General features: G+C 37.1%; 3 protein-coding genes across 3 annotated transcripts in view; 1 reads left to right on the top strand and 2 right to left on the bottom strand.

Moving 5' to 3' along the window:
* Nucleotides 1-8,843, bottom strand: part of AK6 (adenylate kinase 6) — a 13,336-nt gene extending 4,493 nt beyond the window's left edge. Inside the window, exons 1-2 of the mRNA XM_019631182.1 lie at nucleotides 8,737-8,843; nucleotides 6,042-6,134 (exon numbers count right to left, since the gene is read on the bottom strand). Coding sequence (XP_019486727.1) covers nucleotides 6,042-6,134; nucleotides 8,737-8,764 — 121 coding nt within the window. The 5' untranslated portion in view covers nucleotides 8,765-8,843. The remainder of the gene's footprint in view (nucleotides 1-6,041; nucleotides 6,135-8,736) is intronic.
* TAF9 (TATA-box binding protein associated factor 9) lies at nucleotides 4,283-6,133 on the bottom strand. The gene is made up of 2 exons (XM_019631181.1): nucleotides 6,042-6,133; nucleotides 4,283-5,237 (listed from the first exon to the last, which is right to left on the bottom strand). The coding sequence occupies exon 2, from the start codon at nucleotides 5,218-5,220 to the stop codon at nucleotides 4,426-4,428; it is 795 nt and encodes a 264-aa protein (XP_019486726.1). The 5' UTR covers nucleotides 5,221-5,237; nucleotides 6,042-6,133; the 3' UTR covers nucleotides 4,283-4,425.
* A 235-nt stretch (nucleotides 8,844-9,078) lies between the features above and the next one.
* The window catches only part of RAD17 (RAD17 checkpoint clamp loader component), a 39,700-nt gene continuing 23,683 nt past the window's right edge, over nucleotides 9,079-25,095 (top strand). The window contains exons 1-11 of the mRNA XM_019631159.1: nucleotides 9,079-9,255; nucleotides 9,522-9,564; nucleotides 10,449-10,552; nucleotides 11,833-12,090; nucleotides 12,633-12,716; nucleotides 16,173-16,329; nucleotides 18,164-18,300; nucleotides 18,768-18,820; nucleotides 18,902-19,027; nucleotides 19,118-19,187; nucleotides 23,161-23,269. Of these exons, the coding sequence (XP_019486704.1) occupies nucleotides 9,208-9,255; nucleotides 9,522-9,564; nucleotides 10,449-10,552; nucleotides 11,833-12,090; nucleotides 12,633-12,716; nucleotides 16,173-16,329; nucleotides 18,164-18,300; nucleotides 18,768-18,820; nucleotides 18,902-19,027; nucleotides 19,118-19,187; nucleotides 23,161-23,269 (1,189 nt within the window). The 5' untranslated portion in view covers nucleotides 9,079-9,207. The remainder of the gene's footprint in view (nucleotides 9,256-9,521; nucleotides 9,565-10,448; nucleotides 10,553-11,832; nucleotides 12,091-12,632; nucleotides 12,717-16,172; nucleotides 16,330-18,163; nucleotides 18,301-18,767; nucleotides 18,821-18,901; nucleotides 19,028-19,117; nucleotides 19,188-23,160; nucleotides 23,270-25,095) is intronic.

The following is a 25,095-nucleotide window of genomic DNA, read 5'->3' on the forward strand; positions in this document are numbered from 1 at the left end:
GTAGGAGTAATGAGGATATAACAGCAAATAAAAAGAATAAGAAAAACATATACAGTCCTTCCCTCAGTTTAAAATACAATGAGAGGACAGACAAGTAATATGAAAATTATACTGTGTTTTAATGTTATGGTTCATGGTGCTATGGGAGCAATAGAATGGGCACATATTATGTTAGGAATCATGGGATATTAGGGAAGGCTTCCTGAAGGAAGTGACTTCTAAGTGGAAACTTGAAGCAGTTAGCTAGGAAAAAAAAGACAGGGAAGACTGTTCTCAATAGAGAAAACAAACATTCAAAGGCCGAGAGACTAGGGAGGGCAGGCTCTTTCAAAGGAGGGAAAGTCCTTCAGAATAGCTAGGAAATAAGTGATAAAGGGTCAGGTAAACTGAGGCCAGGTCAAAAAGAGCCTTCAAGGCTACACTGAGTTGAGACTTTATCCTAAGGCAAAAGAAAATCATTAAAGCATTTCAAGCATGAAATGATATGATCAATTTCAATTTTTCTAAAATCATTTTGATTTGTGAGAACGAGTTGGAAGGAAGCAAATCCAAAAGTACAGATACCAGATTAAGGCTACCACGGAATTTTAGCTGAGTGGTGATTATGACCTGTACCATACAGAATGGATAGAAATGGATTCTAAGCTTCATTTCAAATTTTTTTAAAAAGCAGAAACATTTATACTATTTTAGAAAGTTTCAATCGGAAATCAAATTTATAGCTGTCTATACATAGGATCTTAATCTACAATGATGAAAAGGCTTCCTTTGATTAAATTACCAAAAGCTTAGAAAATTATTCAATTTTCTAAACCAAGTTTTATAATTTAAAGATATATTACTTGCAGGAAAAAAAATCGATTGTGGAGCCAGTTAAAAGGCTAAGTTCTTACCTTAAAAGATCTTCCTAGCTGTTGTTACTCAAGCTATAAAATTGTGGCATTTTCTTTAGCTGCCATCCTAGAATTTGCACACATATGAAAGCTGCTCCTTAAAGATACTGGGATGCTAGTTATTTTGATGCTGTTGCCAATACTTAAGACATTTTCAGATTTTTTCCTTTGGAAACATGTACCACCATTTATTTCAATCCAACAAGAAGATCATAACTGTAATGCAATCAGTACAAGAAGTTAATTGGTTTAGAAAAATTGAGTGCTTTGATACCTGGCCTTTTATATAAAGAGCAATGAATTCTGCTTAGAGAAGTTAGCACCAAAGATGTGACATTTGAGTTGGGCTTTTAAGAGTTGTTTGTAAGGCAGATAAGGGCATCTACAGATAAGGGAATAGCATGAATAAAGACACGGGGGTGGAAAATTCCCAGCAGGGGTGAGCAACAGTGCACTGTGGGTAGACAGACGGGGACTCAGGGAAGAGTGGCTGCAGGGAAGGCTGAAAGTAGACCGTGGCCAGTTCATCATCTCCTATACTTCATTAAGGATAATAGACTACATCAGTGAAAAGCTCAATCATGTTATTCCTGCCCCCCCCCTTTTTTTTAAAGGACATGATGGTGTAGAAGGAGGGAAGAGATACTAAAGAGTAGGAGATTCAGCAGTCTTGAGAATAAGAAAGGAGTACCACAGGAACACAGCACCAATATTCTGAGGAATGGGATGGCAGTCCATAGGGATTTTTCAGACAAACCATCAAGATTTAAAGGCCAAATGGATCTGTGTAGTATATGAATGTGTTTGCATCTGTAGGGGATAGGAATCAGGAGTGGGCATGCAGCATCAGGGATAACCTCAGAGCACATGCTTTATAAACATATTAGTTTGGCGATGTCTGAGAACTATCCAGATGGTTCCATTTAGTTGTCTAGAAATTGGGCTAAGTTTTAATTATAAATTTAAGAGTCAGCAGCAACAGAGAGAATAACCAGTCCAGAGTGAATGAAATTACTGGAGGGAGGAGCAGAATTACAATATGGCTGCAGTAAAATCAGAGGGGCAGATGCAAAGACTGGGAGAGAACAGTGTCGGAGAGGCCAATGGAGAAGTCAGTTTCAAAGCCTTCCAGTGGAGGGGGGAAAAAATGGGACACAGAAGAGGTAAGAGTGGGGAAAGCAAACTTCTGGAAAGGACCAGACAGTAAATACTTCAGGCTTTGTGAGCTAGTCTTTAGCTAGTGGTTCCTATAAAAACAGCAGCAGTTTGCCAGCCCCTGGGTAAGAAACAGATCAAGATTATAAGTATGGAGGGCTCAGCTATGCTTTACAACCTATATCTAAAATGGATCCAATTTCAATATAATAAAATTACTTTGTCTAGATTCGCAAACGTCCTGGGTTTAGGAGCAGAGGCTTCAGACAAACCGGTGGCAGGAAAATTAAGGGTGCTGGTAAATATAAGTAAATGATTGTATATGGGAAAGGATATTAAGTGAGGAGCAATCTGAACGACTGGAAGAACAGGGATAAGAAAAGCATTCTTAGTCACACCCCGTTTACGACTCCCAATAGTTTCGTTAACCTTAATCCTCCGACTAGTTTTTCCTGTTTTGGTTCCAAATGGCATCGGGATGGTCTCTTACAAATACAGAGGATTAGGGGCACCAACCTCCCCCAAAATTAAAAACCCACATATAACTACAGTTGGCCCTCCACATACATGGATTCCCAACCGCGGAGTCAATTGAAAAATCCATGTATAAGTGGACCTGCACAGTTTATACCCATGTCGTTCAAGGGTCAACTGTAATAATAGCAATTCAACCTGATTACTAGTATAGCAATAAACGCCCATTTAAACATTTGTTTAAAACCAGTTTTTTTTTCTTTAAAGTCTCATTTCTTTTACAGCAGGGCTTCTCAACCTCAAATACTACTGACATTTTGAGCTTGAAATTCTGTTATGGGAGTGGAAGATGTTAATTGTGGGATGTTCAGCAGAATCCCTGACCTCTACCCATTAGATGTCAGTAGCAACTCTCCCAACCCGTCATGGCTACCAAAAATGTCTCCAGAAATTGCCAAATATCTCCTGAAGGACAAAATCACTCCTAGCTGAGAACCACTTCTTTATATATGATTGTATGGTTTCCCTTAAAATATATCACCATTTGAAAAAAATGAGGCTAGACATCTCAGAATATTTTCTAGTAAGATTCTTAGATATATACAAATGTCATCTGAGAAAAAAAAATTTGACACATTATAAGAAACCTAACAAAGTATCTCATCTAACATGTCAAGTTAGACCAGAAATCCTTTATCTGGCCATTATAGGAGGGGGAAAAAAACACTTGTCCTGTAAAGCTTAGATCCCATCTCATCAATAAACTAGAAAGAGGATGCTTGAGACTATACACCATTAGGTGAACACACAACAGGCTCACATGATGTGAATACAAGTAGGAGAGGACCCAACAGTCTAGGTAACTGTTCCTCGTAATCCTATTCAGGGTAGATTATATAGCAACTTCATTAAGTATAGAAAGAATGACTACTGTAGGTGACTCTGAAATCACTTGTCAAAAACTGTAAAATTCAACAGGGAAAGAAACAAAACTAGATTTCATATATGTATAAAATGGAGACCGACCAGCTGTGTACAATAGCAAATGAAGATCTAAGTTTTATTAACTAGAACTTAAATGCCAGACCTGGATTAAAAGTGACTTACAAAATCAAGAATATGACAAGCAAAGATGCAGAAAATTGACTTGCAAAGGGGGATGCTGGAAAAAAAATTTTTTTTTTTTTAAATTTTAAAGTGGGAGATACTGGGAGACAAATCAAAGGTCCTTAAATATAACCAAAGGGACAGAAAAATAGGACCTGGGGAATAAGGCAATTGAGGAAGATAAATCCAAACAGATGAGGATTCACTGTGAATAAAAATACTAACCCCTATGATAAATTAAGTTGATTATCAAATGCTAAACCAGCCTGTACTCCTATAATAAACCCAGTTTGGTCATTCTTTTTATTAAAAAAAACCAAAAATACTAACCAAATGGTCTCTCTAAAAAGGAGACCATCATGCTTTAGCAATCTGAGAAAATGGAACATAAGATTGACATATACCAGAGATCATACTATGATTTAAACATTTGAAGACACTAGAGCTGACACTGTAGTGGTGATGAACAGACTGTAACAACTTCAAGTTCTTGCAACTATTACTCCTGTTGGTGATAATGAGGGGGGAAATTGCTTCTAAAAACATACTTGCCAAAGTACCAACAATCAAATTGAAGAATGACTTTATTTTTTACACTTAAAGGATGATGAAAAACTATTAGGAATCCTATTAAAGAAAATCCAACATCTCAATTGAGAAGTATGGTAACTATATTTACTCATTAAATACTAGTTAAGTTTTGTAAAATACAACTTGAAAATATCCAGCATGCATGTTTAATCTCAGTACAATGGATTCAAGACCAAGTATACATGTTACATGCATCAAGGCTAGATTACAAATTATCATAGTCATCATCGTCATCGTCATCGTCGTCATCATCATCACGTTTTCTTTTCAATGCATTTGATGATTCAGTGGCAGTATTTTGTGATGACACCATGTTAGTGGTTATAAGAATGTTTTTGGACCCAATTAATGATGGATTAATCAAAACATTCTGAACTGCTGATGTTGCAGGAATTGATGCTTTTACACCTGGGGACTGCGAAGTGGGCATCTGGACTGTAAACCTTTGCCCTGTGAGGGACATTGGAGCCCCTATTTTAGTTGAAACCGACATGGTTTGTGGGGTTGGTGTGCCAAGTGTGGGAGTACTTGGTCTGCTAGTAACTGATCCAACACTTAGTCGTGGAACTGTTATTCTTCCTGCAGAAGTAGATGACTTTTTTTGTAAAGACTTTAGTCTATAGTTTGGAGCAGTCAAGCAGTATCTATCAGGTGGCAGTCTAGGGCCTGAATATGGCTTGATCAATGGCAAAGGGGTTTGATTTCTTTGCCTTGCAATATCTAATAAAAAATCTCTTGGGGGAGGAGAGGTAAAAGACTGGTCAGCACGACACTGGATTGCCAAGCGCACATCATCTGCATCAACAGTAGCTTTCTTAGCATGGCTTGAATAAATTTTTGCATCATCTAGAATTGTGGTCACATATCGGAAGGCAAACTCCAACATCTGATTTATAACTCTTGGCTCATATTCTGTAATCCCCATATCCTTCAGGATTTGTGCCATCATCTGTGCATCTTTCGGCATGCTCTTGGGAGAAGCCATCTTGCCAGACTCCATGATATCCGGTGATCAGACTTTAGATCATTTAAAAAAAATACGTACATTAGGTCAAACCTGAAATAGTTACTATAGTAGCAACTGTCAGGAACTTAAGAAAATTTAAATACGTTACATTTTTTTAAATATATTTAAATTTTAAAAATATATGTTAAATATTTTTAATTTTAATGAGGCACACTTAAAGTTCCCTTTACTTAAATTTATTGATTTTCAACCCTGTAGAAATCATTATAGAATAAAGATAAAGACACAATTTTAGGGTTAACAAAGATAAAGACACAATAAAGAAGTGATAAAAGATTGGGGGAAAAAAGTAAAATAAGTAAAAACGTATTTTAGAATATATGCAGTTGCATGCAGACATGCAACTATCAAATTAATCTAAGAAAATAGCACAGGACAGTCATGTCCTACTTCCTGATTTCAAAATAATCTGTCCTTCCAGTAAGATCAATATAATCACTGTGTCCAAAGATATGCTCAGCACCACCCAAACCTTTATGCACTGACCCATCTCCAAACATTCTCCCTCTTCCTCATATTCAGATTCTACATATTGTAAATTCATGGAAACCTTCTCAATTATTAATGTCCACAAGAACTGCTAGTCAATTGGGGAGCAATGTAATGGTCAAAATAGTCAGGACATGGTTTTAGACACTTTATACTTAGTATTTCTATGGGTCCCCAACAGAGCATAATTCCTTAATGGCAATCTTTCTCTGCTTGTTTTACCCTCTCAAGTATAGTACTAATACTCCATTACCTATCTCTCGTATTCTTTTTAAAAACAAATTTAACATCAAAATGTCCCTTACCTTCTCGAGCTAAATCACCCACATTAATGTATTTCAGTCCTGATCTTGATGCAAGTTCTTTGCCCAGCGTGGTTTTTCCAACCCCTGGTGTACCTGTAAGACAAGCCACAGAAAAATACTATTCATAAAATACTTACTAGACTTTAGCAAGCTATGTGCCCTTCTTAAGGTTAACAACTGAAATGAAAAGTTTCCTAATTAGCAATCCCATGTGAATTAACATACACCATGACCTAATCAAAACCACCCCCGGCCTGTTGGATGTCCATATCTCACCCAGTTTATCTGATTCTATCAGGAGTGGGGCTTGGGCAATTCTGATGCCAATTCACAGACTGCTTGTCAACACTATGGGAATTCCCAGAGTAAAACTAGCCGTCTCACGGGTCTGGCTGAGTGGCGGGCTGGTTAACACGTTAAGCGCCAAGCCTGTTTTGTCTTCCTTTCCGTTTAGCCCGCGATATCCGATTTCACCAATATGCTGTCTCGTCAGTCAGTTGTCTGTGGTTCGTGTTCCAGTGCGGTTTGAAAATTTTTTCTTTACCCGTAACAGTGACAATGTCAGTAGAAGAAACATGTGAAAGCGATTCAAATGAAATTAGTTTTCCTAATAGAAGAATATAATTTTTTAAATTGTATATCATCAGTCACTGGTGACTGACGCGGTCCGAACGGAAAGTATAGTGTCAGTCACCGGTGACTGACATGGCGCTTAACGTGTTGAGTTGGCTTGGGACGCCAGCTCTAAGTAGCAGGGCCACCAGTTCAGATCCCACATGCGGGCCAGTGACACTGTGCCCTCTACAGCTAAGCTGGTGAACAACAGCTCGATGTGGAGCTGAGCTGCCATGAGTCACCAGTGACGGTGGCATAAGCTGCAGCGGGGCTGGCCAGCAGCTGGCGTGAGCTTTCGTGAGCGGCCGTCCAATGGCCAGCAAGCGACTGCCTCACCGGGGAAGAGTGCAATGATAATACCAACATGGGCCAGTGAAGTGACGTCCTCCACAACTAGACTGAAGAACAAAAGGACAGCAACTTGTCTGTTCCCCTTCCCCGATTCCCCAATGCTGTTCCCCTCCCCCAATTACCCAATAAAATCTTTTTTAAAAAAATTATCCATCTCACATAAATATCATTGTTTGCTTTAATTTTTTGACAATTAAGAAATTATTCATGGAAAAAATTTAAGCAGTATGAAAGACAAGTCTCATTTCTACCTCTGAACTCCTGTACTCTTCCTTAGAGGCAACCAGTTTCTTATATATCTTTCCAACCAAGTCCTATGCATATGTGTTTGTGTATACATTCATGTATAGGTATACATGACAGCATACAATATGTGTGTACATATAAATACATAATATGTGCACATACACATGTACATTCCCTTTTACATAAATGGCAATGCTACACATTCTTCACATCCCCTTTTTATTTCAAGTTAAATAAATGCATAATTTTCAGCTGTTCAGGTTTAATGTTACTGAAATAATAAAACTTGATCGTTACAATCCAAGATAAAAAGGATAAATCAAGTCTCCACATACAAGACAATAACATTTACCCTAAGTTCCCTATTCACTATAATGCGTCAAGTTTGAACCCTGGACTCACCATGTATTCAATAGAATGCTCATATTGATTTTTGACAATATGGTTTTATATTAAAAACCAGGACACTGACCCAAACAATTAACATGTTGTAAAAATTTCCCCTTAAGGAATCTTAAAGGCTGAACATTAATTAGTTGAGAGATTAATCTGCAACTCTCAGAAACAGAAATTGTGCGCTACCAACAAGCTTGTTTTGTTAAATGATGAAACTTGATTGCTTTGTTTCCAGAGAGCTTCTCAATTTTTCTGTGTTGCAACAGCACCTACAACCATTCGATTTTTTCCATGACTGCCCTATGATGCTATTAACTGCTACAATTTAATACATCTTCAGAGTTAAACGACCAACAATAACATTCTTTAAAGTCGTTATGCTGCATTTTAGTACTCCTCACATATAACAGGCCCAGAGTATGGATCCAAAGAAGGGCCCCCACGGGAATTTTTCAGCATCTCTACACAAGAAAAGACCCGAGATGCTCAGTAGATGCTTTTTCTTCTTAGAAGAAAAGGAAAAAAGCCTCTAAGGTTAACTCAACAAACATATCTAGCAAGTTAATCACCATGTGCCACAAACTCCTGAACCTTTTTACTGAAATCTGACTCTCAGATACAAGGGAAAAAGGAAAGACGGCCAGGTGAGTGAGGCCTAAGGACTAAAGCATCCACCATTAACTGTACTAAGGGCCAGGTACTGCCTTACAGGAGAATATCACTAAAAGGCAGACAACCCTGCCAAATAATCAACATCCATTTTACAAACAAAAACCAGATTCAGGAAGAGTAGGCAGCCTACCAAAAAGGGGAACTGGATTGGTCTACCTCTTTCCACCCCACCGAGCAGCCCCGGGCCAACAGAATGAATGTTCCCCGTCCCCTCCCCCCTGCCTACCGCAACGGTCGCCGAGGCCCCACCTCGAGGCCCTAGCACCTGCCACGCCTCGAAGCCCTCGACTAGCCTCGAAACAGACCACTGAGCGCCCCCCGACAAACACACACACCTCGGGCGCCCGAGGCCCCAGAGCACTCGGCGTCCCTGGCCTGCCCCGCCACCCAGCCCGTCCCCGCCGCGCGCCCTGACCGGTGAGCAGGATGTTCGGAAGCAACATAGTCCTCTCCGCAACCGCTCTGGGAACATCTGCACACGAGCCCTAAGCACAACAGGGAGGAGCCGGAAGGAGCGGGCCGTGGCAACCGCCAGTGGCCCCAGGGTCCTCAAGACCCTGCGCGGCGTTCGCGACCCATCTCCGCCTTCTAGTCAGCGACCATTGGTTATCTGACCTTCTATGACACAATTCCATCTCAGGGTCCGAGACAGGGGCCCAGTTCGGGTCTGCGATTCAGGTCAGGCAGTGCGCTGGATGCCCAAGTCGCTCGCTCCTTTGGCTGCCTCCGCCCTTCGGGCTCTGTCGCGGAAGCGCCGACGGGTCTGGAAGGCCCCGTGAGGCGGGGCCTCCGAGAGACTAGGGGCTGATCCTGGGTAAGACCCGGTGGCTGCGTTTCTACGTGGAGCAGAGCCTGGGCTCCTTCGCTCCTCTCCGCCCACGAGGGCATGCAGCTCCCCGAAAGTAAGGCCGTCGCGGCTGCGGCTGCAGTGTATGTATGTCCTAGTGACGCGAGTCCATCTCTGCCTCCACGCCTTCCCGGCTTCCCGAGAGCCCATCCCATTTGGGGATGAGAGGGTGGGGGTGCAGACTGCTGGCCTGGAGCCGGGGCACGCGAGCCGATCTCGGCTCTCCGCTGATTAGCAGCATTACGTTGCAGAACTGTCTGAGCTTGTTATCCCCTGTTCACTGTGCAGGGTGGTGGTGGGTCCGCTAGAAATATTCTCGAAGGGTCTCTTCTACCTCTGACGTCTCATTTCAGGACACTGGTATCGTCAAGGACGGTTATCTGCTTTTTAAAGGAGGTAATTGTCAGTCTTGTTTTGAAAGAACGACTGGACTCCTGATCGGAACAACAGTCTGTACCTTTTATTTCGACCTGCCAGCTACGTTTACTTAAATAGGTGTTTTTTTCCACCTATGTATCTCTTGAAACGACAAAGCAAAAACTTCTAATCATGAACAATTTGTATGTGTATGTGTACCGTTTGTTTCTACTATGTGGAAATATTTGCACATGTTGTGCCTCCAAGCTATTAAAAGAAAAAGTCCAATATACCTCCCAATTTCTAAGTATACAGACCTTAAAAAAACTTTACCTAACTTAAAATTGGTGAATTTATTAGTTTGTATAAACATTGAAGAATTATGAAAGTCGGAAAATATAGTGTTGCCAAAAAATTTTCTAATGTGTTCAAATAAGGAAAACAGTTATAGGAAAAACTTACAGTAACATTTAAAATCTTTGTCCAAAGTGAATAATAAATCTGAATTCATTGTATGATCGAGTTTTTTGTTGAAATTTTGGCAACAAAAACTACAACTGTTATTTGAAATAAGGGAAATTTTAATTTTCTGTATAAAAACTGCACAAGTAGAATTGTCTAGTTTTTCTTAATGACAAACAGTAGGTACACAAATATGTGGTTTTTATATTTTCTCTAGTTATTGAGTTCATATGAAATAATTTACATTCATAACCCCATGAATAGTCATTATTTGACAGTTATAGCCATTAAAATTAAAATGTATTTTAGCATTTTGACTCGTGTTTCACCTATGTTTACTCTGTTCTCTTTCACTGGCCTTGAGCCTTAACTTTATTATGCTGTTGATTATATCCTATATATTAATTACTGTCCTTCTGTTTTACAGTTTTTCTTAATTGAGAATTTTTTTTTACTCCTAGGTGAATTATACTTTAATGTACTACAGGTTGTATACTATGGATGGGAACTATTAGAGTTTATAATGTCAAAAACTTTTCTTAGACAAAAGCTATCTTCCACAAAGGTACGATACACTAAAATTGTCCTGTAATAATTGCTTAAAAATAAATTAAAATTTTTGTACTTGTCTTTAATGATTTATTACTGCTATCAAAGTAATGGTGCCCAGTATCTGTTCTAATTAGTCATCTAAAAAGTCTAATAAGTTATGAAACAAATGTGCACTAAAAGTACAACCTTCATTTTGAAAAGTCTTTTGCAATCCCAGTCACAACGAAAAGGCTGAAAACTCTTGAATGAAAGAGCAGTAGAAGAAAGGAATGTATGAGTTGTATTTGGTGTTAAAACTTAACAAAGTCCCTGCCCCTTAGAAATCACGTGGTTCCGTGTGCCAGTTCTCAGCAAGGTTAGAGGGTAGAGTAAGTACCATGAAGGTTGGACTGTATCATGCTCATATGCAAAGCAGCTATTTTCCTTGTGGTTTCTCTGATCTTAAGTAAATTATTTAACTTTGCCATTTCTCTTTTTTTTTTCATGTAGATTGTAGTCCACATTTATGTAAGCAATAAAACTATAAAATGTATAAGTAACATGTAGATCAGAATTGCTATCAAAAAGTTTATTAACACATAGTATTTTTATGTACTCTTAAAAATTGAGGAAAAGGGCCAAAATTATAGTAATAAAGACAAAGAGATGAATTGGTTAGCTGTGACCAATTTTTTCCCCAGAAGTTTTCATTTCTTTACCTATTGCTGATAATATTCCTAATCCTCTGTCCTTAAAAGAGGAGTGAATATAATCAAGTCATATTACAAATTTTTCATAGCATCAAGATTCTTAGATTATATCTTCACAAAGTCTTGAAGCTGTTAGGGATTATTTGGATGTAAATGTGATGCATTAACCTGGTCAAGGCAGAAGTGTTACTTTTCTCATTGTTGTACATGGTTAAAATATTTTATTTCTCTGTTTTGCTTCTTTTTGGGTAGGTAATTTAAATATTTATGTTTCAGCTTTACAAATGAGTTTAAAACAATCAGCCTACTCTTTATCCCGGGAAGAGTACATTCATAAAAAGAATTAAGTGTGTATCTTATATTCCTTTATATGTTATTCATTATTACCATGGTCAAGTAGAGAAGTATGCATTTGTATTTATTGTAAAGTAGAAAAATAGCATACTAATACATATAGAATCAATTCTATTTAAAGAGCTAATTTGTGAAATGTTTGTTTTAAATGTTGCAAATATATAAAAAAAAATTTTATACGCAGTAGTTTAATTACATAGGGAACAGATGCAAAAAATGTAATAGTATTTACATGATTTCTTTTTTTCAGGTAACAGACTGGGTAGACCCATCATTTGATGATTTTTCAGAGAATACAAGCATTTCTACTATTACTACCACATCATTGGGTGTGAATCACTCAAGTCATAGAAGAAAAAATGTGTCTTCCACATTAGAAAGTAGCAGATTTCCAACTAAAAAAAGAGGAAAGCTATCTTCCTCAGAACAGATTTATGGTCTAGAAAATTCAAAAGAATATCTGTCTGAAAATGAACCATGGGTGGATAAATACAAACCAGAAACTCAGGTACTAAAATAGCATGCAAACAGGTCTATGTAATTTAGTTTCAGGAAGAAGAGGGACGTACACTTTCAGATTATTACTCATAAAAAGCTTTTTATCTAAATGAATTAGAAAAAACCCAATGATTTCTAGGTCTTTTTTATGTCCCAAGGCTCAGATTTTCTCAACAGTTGTTCTGAAGTTGTGCAATTGGTTATTTGTATTTATCTTAGGTTAAATGTAACCCCAACATAGAATTGATCTGATCTGGGTTTTTGTTGTTGTTGTTGTTTGCTAAATGTAATACCTGTTTATTCCCTTCCCAAGATATATTTCAGGATTTTAAAAAATTTTATAACTCCAAACCTGCCTAAAATTTCCATACGATGGTGTCGCTTAAAAACAATTTTTTCATAACAATAGAAAAAATTAAGTGTAATCAACCTTTTTTATTACCATATTGTGTTACTTGTTTGTTAGTGTTTCGTTTAAAATGTTTAGATTAATCTGTGATGTACCAAAAATCCTTGAGTTAAAATGTTTTATTTTAAACTTGACATTTTTAGCATGAACTTGCTGTGCATAAAAAGAAAATTGAAGAAGTTGAAACCTGGTTAAAAGCTGAAGTCCTAGAAAGGCAACCCAAACAGGTAATTAAATAAAAAACGTGTTTTAAATATTTAACATCAAATGTTTTTCTAACTTATAGCTGGTTTTAAGAAGTTAATCTTTTATGATGAGAAATAAGTTCAGAAAACTATGTCATGGAAAACTCTCTGATCTTACTATTTCTGGCCTCACTAAAAGATTCTGAGACTGAATTTTCCCCTTTACTTATATCTCTTTTTCCCTCTTATGTCCTGTCATCAACATAAAGCACAGGAAGCCAGTTAGGGTACTAGTCTATTTCGCACATCAGATTACCTCACACTGAAGCAAGCTGGCAAATTACATATTAGTTTTTGTACTAAGTATAGCCTAAAATGTTTTTTGTTTTATATCCTAATTCCACAATTACCCTTGACCCCCAAGCTAGAATATTCTCTCTCTCTTTTTAAACTTTATTTTGAGATTCTTCAAACATAAAGGAAAATAGAATTTATTAATACATACTCATACCCATAATATATCTATCATTTTCCCCCTTGAGTATTTTAAAGTAAATTATAAACATGTGACATTTCAGTCAGACTTTTAGAAACTTCAGTATGCCTATGTTTTGTTTTGTTTTTTTAAAAAGAGCATTTTCCTAATAAACTGTATGAACCATTCTGTCTAACAAAATTAACTGTAATTCTCTAATGTTATCTAATGCTCAGTTCATATTTACATTTCTCCAGTTTTCCCCAAAATGTCTTTTAGAGCTGGTTGATCACAACTAGAATCTTATCAAGGACCACACATTGCATTTGATTTTTATATCTCTTAGGTCTTTTTAAATCTAGAACAGTCCCGACCTTCACCCTTTCTTTCTCTTCATGACATTGACTTATTGAAGAGACCAGGCCAGTTTACTGGTAGAAGTCTCACATTCTGAGTTTGTCAGGTGGTTTCATCCTCATGATGACTAACTTGTTCTTCTATCCTGCATTTCCTGTAACTTGGAAGTTTGAATAAAGGGCTTGCTGAGACTCAAGTTGAACATTTTTGTAAGAATACTTTATAAGTGTATATTTTATATTGCATCATATCAGAAAATATGTCTAGTTCTGCTCTTTTTAATGTTAAGTTTGATCATTAGATTAAGGCGATGATAGTCAAAATTCTTCATTGTGAAGTAATTTTTCCTTGCAACTAGCACATGATCTGTGGGGAGATATTTTCACAACATGTAAGCGTCCAGCTCCCAAGCAATCTTTCACCTAAATATTTTAGGATCTGTACTCTGTCCTTGTCTGAATTAGTTTTTGTGTTAAGATTGTGAAATGGTAATTTTTAAATTCTATTATTATTTCTGTAATTGTTAGCTGGCATTTTTCAATAAGGAAAAGTTTGCCATCACCAGCTGGGGCTATTTAGTTATCTTTAAATACCGTTCCATCTGGAAAGACAGGATAAATTTTAAATCATTCCCTTTAATTTTCAACTGAGATGAAGCAGTTTGTGTTTTAGTGGCCTCCAATGGTAACAGGTCCTCTTTTGAATCCTGGTGTTTTCTGTCTGGCAATAACCTTTTGGTTTATTGTTAAGGTAACATATACAAGACAGATTTCCAATGTCAGCGTTGGTATTCCTCTGCTGGCTCATAACAATCTCTCTTCCTTGAGTATAGATTCTTGGCCTCAGTTTTCCTGAGGCACCTCTTATATCCAGGCTTTTTCTCATTAATTTATTTGGTCAGCTTAATTAGTAGTTTATGTTTTTCAGTGTCCACTATTTTCTCACTTATCAGTACTTTTTTTTTAGTATAAACATTATCATGTCTTAAACCTACACGTGTATTATTGTTATTATTCTACCAGTTCGATAAACTTAGATGTGTGTATACATATAGGTATTGGGGAAAGTATTTTCTCTACAATTTTAAAAGCTTCTTCTCTGTAAGAATTTAGACTTTAACCAAACATATACTCTCTATTATATAAAAGTTTTAATGATGTCAGTAATTACAAGACCTTTTAATTCAAAAAAAGATTAGTAACTTCTAGTTTCTCTATGGGCAACCTAAAGTTATTATTTTTAAAATTTATTGTAAGTACTTCAAATATTTGCTGAGTTTTATCTTTCAGGGCAACTTCTTTCCTTCAAAACATAGTAAAACTCTATTACAATGTAGACAGTGGGGGAATTAACAAAAATCTTTGTTTTAGTGTTCTGATAGAAGACTACCTCCCAGTTCTCTTACTGGAAGCCAAATGTTTACTGTGTAGCTTCTACTCTGTGTGTCAACAAATAGATACTTTATTACATGAGAAAAATACATGGCTGCCTGTGCTTGATCTTCCTCTTTTTTAAAAAAGAGTATCTGCTTGGAAGTAGTCAGTTCTCATTATTTGCATTAGTTATATTCTGTAAAGTTACTGCAAACAACGAATTAGCAAATACTGAACCATTGTTCCTAAGAGAAATACAGGGTTAGGTTCCTACAAAACCTATGTTCTTATAGTCACATTTACATCGACCCATCGGTATATAACCTTGTTTTATATATATGCCTGTTTAAAGACACCTTATTTAATGTATATTATTGAATCATTAACATTAAACTCGTGGCCAGTAGTACTATAATTCATGCACTTATCCATTTTAAAAAGTGGAACTGGCTGTCTTCTGGGTCCAAGCACATAGGCCCTTACTTATACTAGTTAATAAAGGTAAACAAATGATCAGGATTACAGCCCACCACTGGATGTAGGACGTCTTCCCCTGACATTTTTTTGGCTTTAACTTTTTTATCCGATTTACTGTATGAGGGAATATTACTGGGACCTACAATCTCTCATCTGTCTTTAGAGTCTTATCTCTGATAAATATATTTCTCAATATACATTTCTCAAAGACTCTGATAGCCAAACAGGTCTTTGCATTAGAATATTATACTTGCATAATATTAAAGTATATAATCCAAAGAGAGTTCTGTATTAAGATTGGATTTTATGAGTTCCAGTAACCTCTAAAAATATTCATTTCAGACGTTACCTTTTTTATCCAGCTGTTGTGCTGTTTTTTTTTATTGGGGAATAGTGTTTTAACAGGACCCATCAACTCCTAGTCAAGCAGTTGTTTCAATCTAGTTGTGCAGGGCACAGCTCAGTGGTGCATGTGGGGATCGAACTGGCAACCTTGGTGGTAGGAGCACTGGGCTCTAACCACCTGAACTAACTGGCTGCCCCCAGTCCAGCTGTTGTTTTAATTTGGCTACTAAGTAGTCTTTGGGAGGGACATAATGCAAGGATTGAATAATTACCAGAAGCTTAAAGTTCAGGAAATAAGATTATCTTATTTTATTTAAGACTAGTTTATTCCAACTAGCATTAGTATGAAATGTAGTCTTCTTATACCAGACATTCAGTAAATATTTGTAGAAATAATTAATATTTAGAAAGAAAATTCAAATCTAGCATTCCAGTGATTTTGATTTTTAATTAATATTTATTTGGTTTTAGGGTGGATCTATTTTATTAATAACAGGGCCTCCTGGATGTGGAAAAACAACAACTATAAAAATACTGTCAAAGGAGCATGGTATTCAAGTACAAGAGTGGGTTAATCCAGTTTTACCAGACTTCCAAAAAGATGATTTCAAGGAGATATTTTATCGTGGTAAGGTTTGCTCTGAAGACAATGGAAATACTGGGAAAAGTCTGTGCGTACAGGACATTTGAAACAAACACCCCATCCATGTCCTTAAGATTCCTAAGATCATTTTTGGAATATGTTTTTGAGAGAGAGGTGTGTGTGTGTGTGTGTGTGTGTGTTGCCTCTTTTATAACTAACTGGATTGGCATCTGCCCTCTAGCAACTGCTTCACAAAGTCAGAGCAGCAGTTAAATGAAACTACATGAGTGCATTTTTCCCCAAACTTCCCCATCTTCAGAGAGAAATTTCAGGAGAAGGAAAGGGTGTCTTCAGCAGAGAATGGTATATATATATATTTTTAAAGATTTTGTTGGGGAATTGAGGGAAGTGAACAGCGCTGGGGAGTCGGGGGAAGGGGAACAGACAAGTTGCTGTCCTTTTGTTCTTCAGTCTAGTTGTGGAAGACGTCGTTTCACTGGCCCATGTTGATATTATCATTGCGCTCTTCCCGGGTGAGGCAGATCGGTCGCTGGCCTCTGGACGGCTGCTCACGGCGGCCCTTGGCATCTCACACTGGCTGCTGGCCGCTCATGCTGGCTGCCAGCCACACACAGCAGCTGCCAGCCACACACAGTAGCTTATGGCAGCCCATTGCAGTAAGGGCTGCAACCTACTGCGACTCACAGCAGCCCAACTCCAGGTTGAGCTGTTGTTCACCACCTTAGCTGTGGAGGGCAGTGTCACTGGCCCTCATGTGGGATCCAAACCAGGACCCTGCTGCTCAGAGCTGGTATCCCAAGCCAGCTCTTAACCAACGCGCCACTTGGCCGGCCCAAGAATGGGATTCTTTAAGGATTGTCTTAACTGTTTTGTTGTTTAACACATCAGTCTGTTTGCATTATTTATGTACTTTTATCCTGGCTCTGGCTAGGAAATTAGACCGTGTAAATAAAATATTTTTGTTTAAATGTAAATCAAGCTTTAAGATGTATTAAAGGAACCTGCCCCCAAACAGGAAGAGAGAGCTTGGATCAGACCTGTTAGAATCGAATCAAATCAAAGCATAAGGCAAAAACTGTCTTTGGAACTTGGAGGCTTTAAGACAAACATCCCAAAACAATATACCAATTTAAAGATGTGGTACATTATAACTTCACATATATGCTTGTACTCCAGCATGATCATTTTTAACTTTCATAGTTTTTCTTATTGCTACTGTAGGTAACTAAAGTAGGGCTAGCCAAAGCTTCTCGGCCACTTTGAAGTGAAAAGGGTTCTGTAGAAGGACAATTTTATTTTAATGTGAAATATTCCTTAAAATCCCTTCTCTGGGATCGTCTTTAATATGCTCTGTGCATCCTTAGCATGCTGCTAGTACCCTGGAATTTTTACTGCTTTCTTAACAGTAACATTACTTGTGAAAATCTAGCAAGTCTATGAAAATCTAACTGTCTTCTATATATAAGTCTTTGGAGAACTTCCCTTAATCCCAAGTTCACTAATCAGTCGTTCTGCTTTTGTTGTTAGACCTTTATTATTGAAAATTATTTGTATTCACACACTCATTTGAAGAGTCTTGACTGTGTAGGCAAAGTCATAAATATTTTTTTGACCAATGGTATGAAATGACAGCTGTGTTCTGAAGTCAGTTAACTGCACAATATATTCATGGGTACGGAAAAATTCCTGAATATCCAATTTTAAATTTGAACTGTTTTGCCTACTTAGAAAACACTCTATAGTACTGTGAGCTTTTCATATGTAAATGTATTTATTAATGTATATGTTATGTATATATGTGTAATATTGATGTGTGTATAATTTGTTGAAAATAAAAGGGTTAAATGTTTCCTTTCAGAATCAAGGGTCCATGTAGTTCCCTATCAGTCTCAGATAGCAGTTTTTAAAGAGTTTCTACTAAGAGCGACAAAATATAACAAACTACAAATGCTTGGAGATGATCTGAGAACTGATAAGAAGATAATTCTGGTTGAAGTAAGTACAGCCTTTGAAATCCTGCTGTAACTATTGAGTAAACAATTGCAAGATATATCTTGACATTAACTCTCTCTGTAGTAATAATAATGGTAAACTATAAAGCCTTTGTGATAGCAGAAACCTAAAAAACCTATTCAGTAAGCTTGAATAGAGGTCAATGAACTTTAAAAATTTAGTGGGTTAAGTGTAGAAAAGCAAAAGAAGTATTTGGAAAATGACGTCTTAGTGGAAATACTATAACTAGCAGTGGCCCTAAGAAATTTGCTGTGAAAATTGGGTTTCCCATTGATGCATATTACTGTTTAGAATGTTAGCTATTTCATATTTCACTTTATTTCTATAAAAGCTCTGGTTATAATACATTGAAAAGATAACATTTTTTTCCTGTTTTGGTAAATATAAGTCTGAAAATAAATTTACATTGGAATAAAACTGAACGAGTATCTGTCATGTGTTTCCAATAGGATTTACCTAACCAGTTTTATCGAGATTCTCATACTCTACATGAAGTTCTAAGGTGAGTTTCAGTGAACTTTTCTAAACTCTTAAGTTAATTGGTAAGTGGCTTAAATTTCACCATTGCTATATTTGATTTTAGGAAGTATGTACAGATTGGTCGATGTCCTCTAATCTTTATAATCTCTGACAGTCTCAGTGGAGATAATAATCAAAGGTTACTGTTTCCCAAAGAAATTCAACAAGAGTGTGCTATATCCAACATTAGGTAAGAATGAAATTTCTACTTATAATGTTCACGTACACATTGTATTTTTAAATTAATCATTTAACCACTATCTTTATAAAACTTTGACAGTTTCAACCCTGTGGCACCAACAATTATGATGAAATTTCTTAATCGAATAGTGACAATAGAAGCTAATAAGGTAAGATTAATTTTAATTTTACATTGTACTTGTAGAAAGCCAAACTTAAGTAGTATTATGTAGACTTACGGAGTTGGAGAAATTTCATTTTTAAAATTAAAAAATTTTAACTTTTTAAATGACACTGATAAGGCACATCATTTTAGAAAATGTAGGAAATATTGATTTAAAAAATCTAACGTTTTTCTATTAAACTTAGCTTTCTCTTTCACATCAAGGCAGATTTCCCTTTGCTTGGCTTAGTGTTCTAAATTGTCTGTTACCAAGAAACTGTTTCTTTTTTTTTTTAAAGATTTTATTGGGGAATTGGCAGATGGGAACAGCGCTGGGGGAATTGGGGGAAGGGGAACAGACAAGTTGCTGCTGTTTTGTTCTTCAGTCTAGTTGTGGAGGACGTTGCTTCACTGGCCCCAGTTGGCACCATCATTGCGCTCCTCCCAGTCGAGGCAGATCAGTCCCCGATTTCTGGACGGCCACTCACGCTGGCTGCTGGCTACACACGGTAGCCCATGGCAACCCACTGCAGCAGGGGCTGCAGCCCACGCCAGCGATGGCAACGGCGACTCGCGGCAGCCCAGCTCCAGGTCGAGCTGTTGTTCAGCATCTTAGCTGTAGAGGGCAGTGTCACTGGCCCTCAAATGTGCAATCCGAACCGGGGCCCTCTGGCGTCCCAAGCCAGCTCTTAACAACGTGCCACTTGGACGGCCCGATACCATAACTTCTTTGTTATGGAGTTCGTGCTATATCTTAAATATTTGACCTGTGGGAATTTTAGAACTGTCATTGTTGATAAGCTACATCACAGGAGCAACAACAAACACACTAGTCATGTCCTTCAAGCTTTTATAAAATCAGATGTTATGATTCTGTCTGGGGTCTCTAAGAATGATAATGATAGTATAAGAAGACCTAAAGAAGAGCTTAATCTCTGACATTCTGTAGCTTAGTTAATTATATTAAGAAATATTGTTAACATCTTAAGTGAACTAGTTGTATAGTAGTTCCCCCTTACCTGCAGAGATACATTCTAAGACCCCCCCAGTGGATGCCTGAAACTGCAGATAGTACTGAACCCTATATATTATAATGTAGTATTTTTTCCTATACGTACATGCCTATGATAAATTTTAATTTATAAATTAGGCACAATAAGAGATTAATAACAATAACTAATGATAAAATAGAACAATTATAACAATGAAATAAGGGTTGCTTGAACACAAGCATTGCGATACTGCAACAGTTGATCTGATAACCAAGATGGCTATTAAATGACTGAGAGGCAGGGAGCCTACACTCCGTGAATATGCTAGACAAAGCGATGATTCCCGTCCTGGGCAGAGTGGAGCAGACAGTTCCAGATTTCATGCTACTCAGAGTGGTGTGCAATTTAAAACTTACGAATTGTTTATTTCTAGAGTTTTCCATTTAATATTTTCAGACCACATTTGACTGTGGGTAACTGAAACTGTGGAAAGTGAAACCTCAAATAAGAGGGGGCTACTTTAATAGGAAAGAACATTGAGTATCTTAAGTGTCTTGGTTTTTTTTTTAAGTTTAAATAGAGGTTTCTCTGTTTTTATTGGAAAAAAATTATCTTTTCTGGTGTCTTTAGCTATATATAAAGTGTGGAAAGATCTGCTAATCACACATTTCAGTCACATTTACATGTTCATAGTAATTAACATTCATGGTATTTTCTTCAGCTACCAAGGATCATGATTTCAAATTACATTTCCTTTTTGGCAAGTAATCAATATCTAGAATTTTTCAAAAACAAATGCTCCTCTCAAAACAGCTTTTAAGTTAAATGTATTTACAATAAAAATGATATTAATCTGAAATAGAAACTCACAGTCATGAGCAAGAAAATTTTGTAAAAGAACTAGGAAGAAAGACTTACTATTTAGGTATTGGAACGTAATATAAAACCATAGACATTACAACCATGCAGTATTGGCATAGAAGCAGACAAATAGAAGAAATAAAATGAGAAGACAGCACAGAGATCGATCGATACGTGTAAATGGGAATTTTCTATGTAAAAGATGTGGCGTTTTACATCACTGGGGAAAGAGTAGAGTATTATAGTTAATAAGTGTTGTTGGGACAATTGGATAGCCATATGGAAAAATAATAAGGTTGCATCTTCATACTGTGCACAAAAATAATTTTCAGGTGGATTAAAGGTTTAAATGTAAAAGTCAAAATCAGAAGAGTAGTAGGAAAAAAGAGTGACTTTGGGTTGTGGGGAAGTCTCCCTAAGCAAGAAAGAAAAGCCTGAAAGCTATGGATTTACTCCAAAAAAAGGAGAAACAGCAAATGACAGGGCATGGTAAGCTAAGTTAAGAGACAACCATGAGCATGGAAGAAAACACCTACAACTTATTTAACAGATAAAGCATTACCACCTAATTATATGAAAATGTGCCTACAAAAAAAGATAAGAACAGAAGCCAATACACAAAGAAATAAGAATGGCTAGTAAACATGAGTGTCGTTCAGCTTTACTGGTAATCATAGAATTCACATCATGTTCAGATAACCATTTTTCATCAGATAACAAATTTAAAAGACTGACAAACAGGATAGCCAAAGATGGAAAATGGGCACTCAACAATACCATTGGTAGGAAAAATAAAATTGGTAATTGTTACCTATATGTGACACTTTGGAGAGAACTCTACGTCTACAGAAATATTCACACATGTTGGCAAAGATATATATATATATGTGTTCATGTGTCTGTAATGGTGAAAAGTGGAAACAACATAAATATCCCCCTTCATTGGGGGAAATATTAACTTACGACATACCCATAACATTTTTTTTTAATGAAATAGATTTAAAGGTACTAACAGCACAAAGAATGGTATTAAGTAAAAAAATCAAGTTGTAAAATACTACATATAATATGATCCCACTTATGTTTTAAAAATTAACTATGTTTGCATATACTTACAGATAATATATATACTTACAGATACTTGCACAGAAAGTGGTCTGGAAAGGTACTCACTAGAATGTTAACAGTTGTGAAAGATTAGAATTTGGGGAGACAAACAGGACAGTAACTTCTTCATAAAGACTTGAAACAGCTTTGTTTCATAAAGCTAAAATATATTGAAAGATTGTAGCACAGTATTATTTTTCTGTTTTAAGCAGTTTTTACAAGATCTAAAATGGGATCATCTGTGAATAACTGAATGAATTTAACTTAAGTCATGTCAGTAAACCATTAGGAGTTTGTAAGCAAGGAGAGAGGATAAATTTTTCTTGCCTTATACTTGAACTACCAAGGGTGTGATAATACGTACGTGTGTGTGTGTGTGTATTTTTGTTTTTTAGCTGAGCCATCCTGCCACCTCCGGCAGCTCAGCTGGGTCTGGGACTCGAACCGCTGTTGCTCAGAGCTCGCATTCTTTTTTTTTTTTTAATTGGGGAATTGGGGGAGGGGAACAGACAAGTTGCTGTCCTTTTGTTCTTCAGTCTAGTTGTGGAGGACGTTGCTTCACTGGCCCATGTTGGTATTATCATTGCGCTCTTCCCGGGCGAGGCAGATCAGTCGCCGGCTTCTGGACGGCCGCTCACTGCGGCTGCTGGCCGCTCACGCTGGCTGCCGGCCACACACGGTAGCTTATGGCAGCCCACTGCAGCAGGGGCTGCAGCCTATGCCATCACCGGCGCCTCATGGCAGCCCAGCTCCAGGTCGAGCTGTTGTTCACCATCTTAGCTGTAGAGGGCAGCGTCACTGGCCCTCATGTGGGATCCGAACCGGGGCCCTGCTGCTCAGAGCTGGCGTCCCAAGCCAGCTCTTAACCAATGCGCCACTCGGCCGGGCAACATGGAGGTTTTTTAGCATTCAAATTTGAAAGATCCTAATGTACTTCCATTAAGTTTAGAAAATGGGGGAGTTTTTTTGGGGTTTTTGTTTTAGGAAAACATTTAAAATTTTTTACTTTTCTCATTGTAGAATGGAGGAAATATTACTGTCCCTGATAAAACTTCTCTACAATTGCTCTGTCAAGGATGTACTGGTGATATCAGAAGTGCAATAAATAGCCTCCAGTTTTCTTCAAAAGGTAACTATGGAAGATACATTCTTACAGCATTATATGGGTGACAAATTTTCTATTCATGAAATGAAATCAAACTAAACATATTTTAACTTAGTTGATACAGACCTGTCTCCACTTACAAGATTTTTATTGAGTGTCATAAAATGATATATGTACACATGCATGCACACACCCCGATGAATATGTCATTGTATATATGCGTATATCTGAGACAAAACCTGATTTCATTTGTTTGTTTCGCTGCCTTCCCTTTCAAAGTTAATTTGACTTCCTGGTTGAAATTCCTGGCTCTGCCACTTAGCGGTGACTTAATCTCAAAAGTGACTTAATCTTTCTGTGCCTCTGTTTTCTCACCTTTTATATAAGAACCTGTTTCAAGAGTTATGTGAAGAATAAGTAAAGTAATTCCAGTAGAGTATTTATTCCAGTGCTTGACACACTAAGGGTTCAATAAATGGTCAGCTGTTAATTTAATAACATTGTGCCCAGGTAGGTTTACTTTTGAACTTCATAATTTATATATGATATGTTTAATAAATTAATTTCCCCTTACTAATATGTAAAAGGGGTAGATAGACATACTATATTAGAGAGATCGCCCCACTAATGGCAATGAGTTACATTTTTACTCTAACAGTCATAGTTTACTGCATACAGTCTTCATCAGAAAACTTTTACAAATGACCTATTTATGCTTAACATTGAGAAATTGACTTGAAAAAATTAAAATCCACCTTTGGAGCTCTTAAAATCCACCTGAAATATTAGTTTCTACCCATAAGTATAATATGTTCATTTAGTTTACTTCTTTGTTTTCCAAAATAATTTTAGAGAAGTAGGCAGCCTAACAACTGAAAACAGAATTCTGCTTATTCCTATAGAAACATCAAGGTAAATGGTCCTCACTTCGGGAATTATGGGTTAGGAAGGCTCAAGTGGGCCAATCTGGGATCCTAACTACCATTTATAACATTGTTGCTCTGAGCTCAGAAATTGTAAAGAGAAAAAACTAAAAATCTTTGAGTGGGTCTGGGACTACTTTAGCAATTAAATGTTTTTTTTTCATTTAATTCTCAGACCAGCCTAAATGAAATCGATACCACTATTGAAACCCAGATCCTGTGTTCTTTCTGCTACTCCAGGCTGCTTTTCTTAAATGATGCATTCTGAGTTTTAAACAGCGGGTTTACCAGTGAAATTTGAACACAGACATATTCATAAATTGGAGACTGACTGCCCAAATCAGTAGAGAGGAAGTATACAAAAGTTGTTAAGCATGGATTGCAGAACCACACTGCCTAGCTTCAAATCACTTACTAGCTTATGACCTTGAACAGGTTACTTAACCTCTTTATACCTCATTTCTTTAATCTGCATAATAATAGTTCTCTCCTAATAGAGCTATGAAGATTAAATTAGTTAATACACGTTATGCACCAAAAACAGTACCTTGCATATAACACCATGAGAAATCAAGGTAATATGACTGTATTAGAGAGTGTGTCATTTGTGTGTGTGAAAATTTGAAATCTGTGTCATGAGATACTTATTTTTGATGACAATTATTTTGTTTTAAATAGTTTAATAACCCAAAGAGGACACTGACTCAGTTCACATTTTTTTTTTTTAATTTTTATTGGGAAATTGGGGAGGGGAACAGTGCTGGAGAATTGGGGGAAGGGGAACAGACAAGTTGCTGTCCTTTGGTTCTTCAGTCTAGTTGTGGAGGAGGTTGCTTCACTGGTCCAAGTTGGCACCATCATTGCGCTCTTCCCGGGCGAGGCAGATCAGTCGCCAGCTTCTGGACGGCCGCTCACTGCAGCTGCTGG

Source organism: Hipposideros armiger, unplaced genomic scaffold (assembly GCF_001890085.2).
Source record: "Hipposideros armiger isolate ML-2016 unplaced genomic scaffold, ASM189008v1 scaffold_984, whole genome shotgun sequence".
Classification (NCBI taxonomy): Eukaryota; Metazoa; Chordata; class Mammalia; order Chiroptera; family Hipposideridae; genus Hipposideros; species Hipposideros armiger.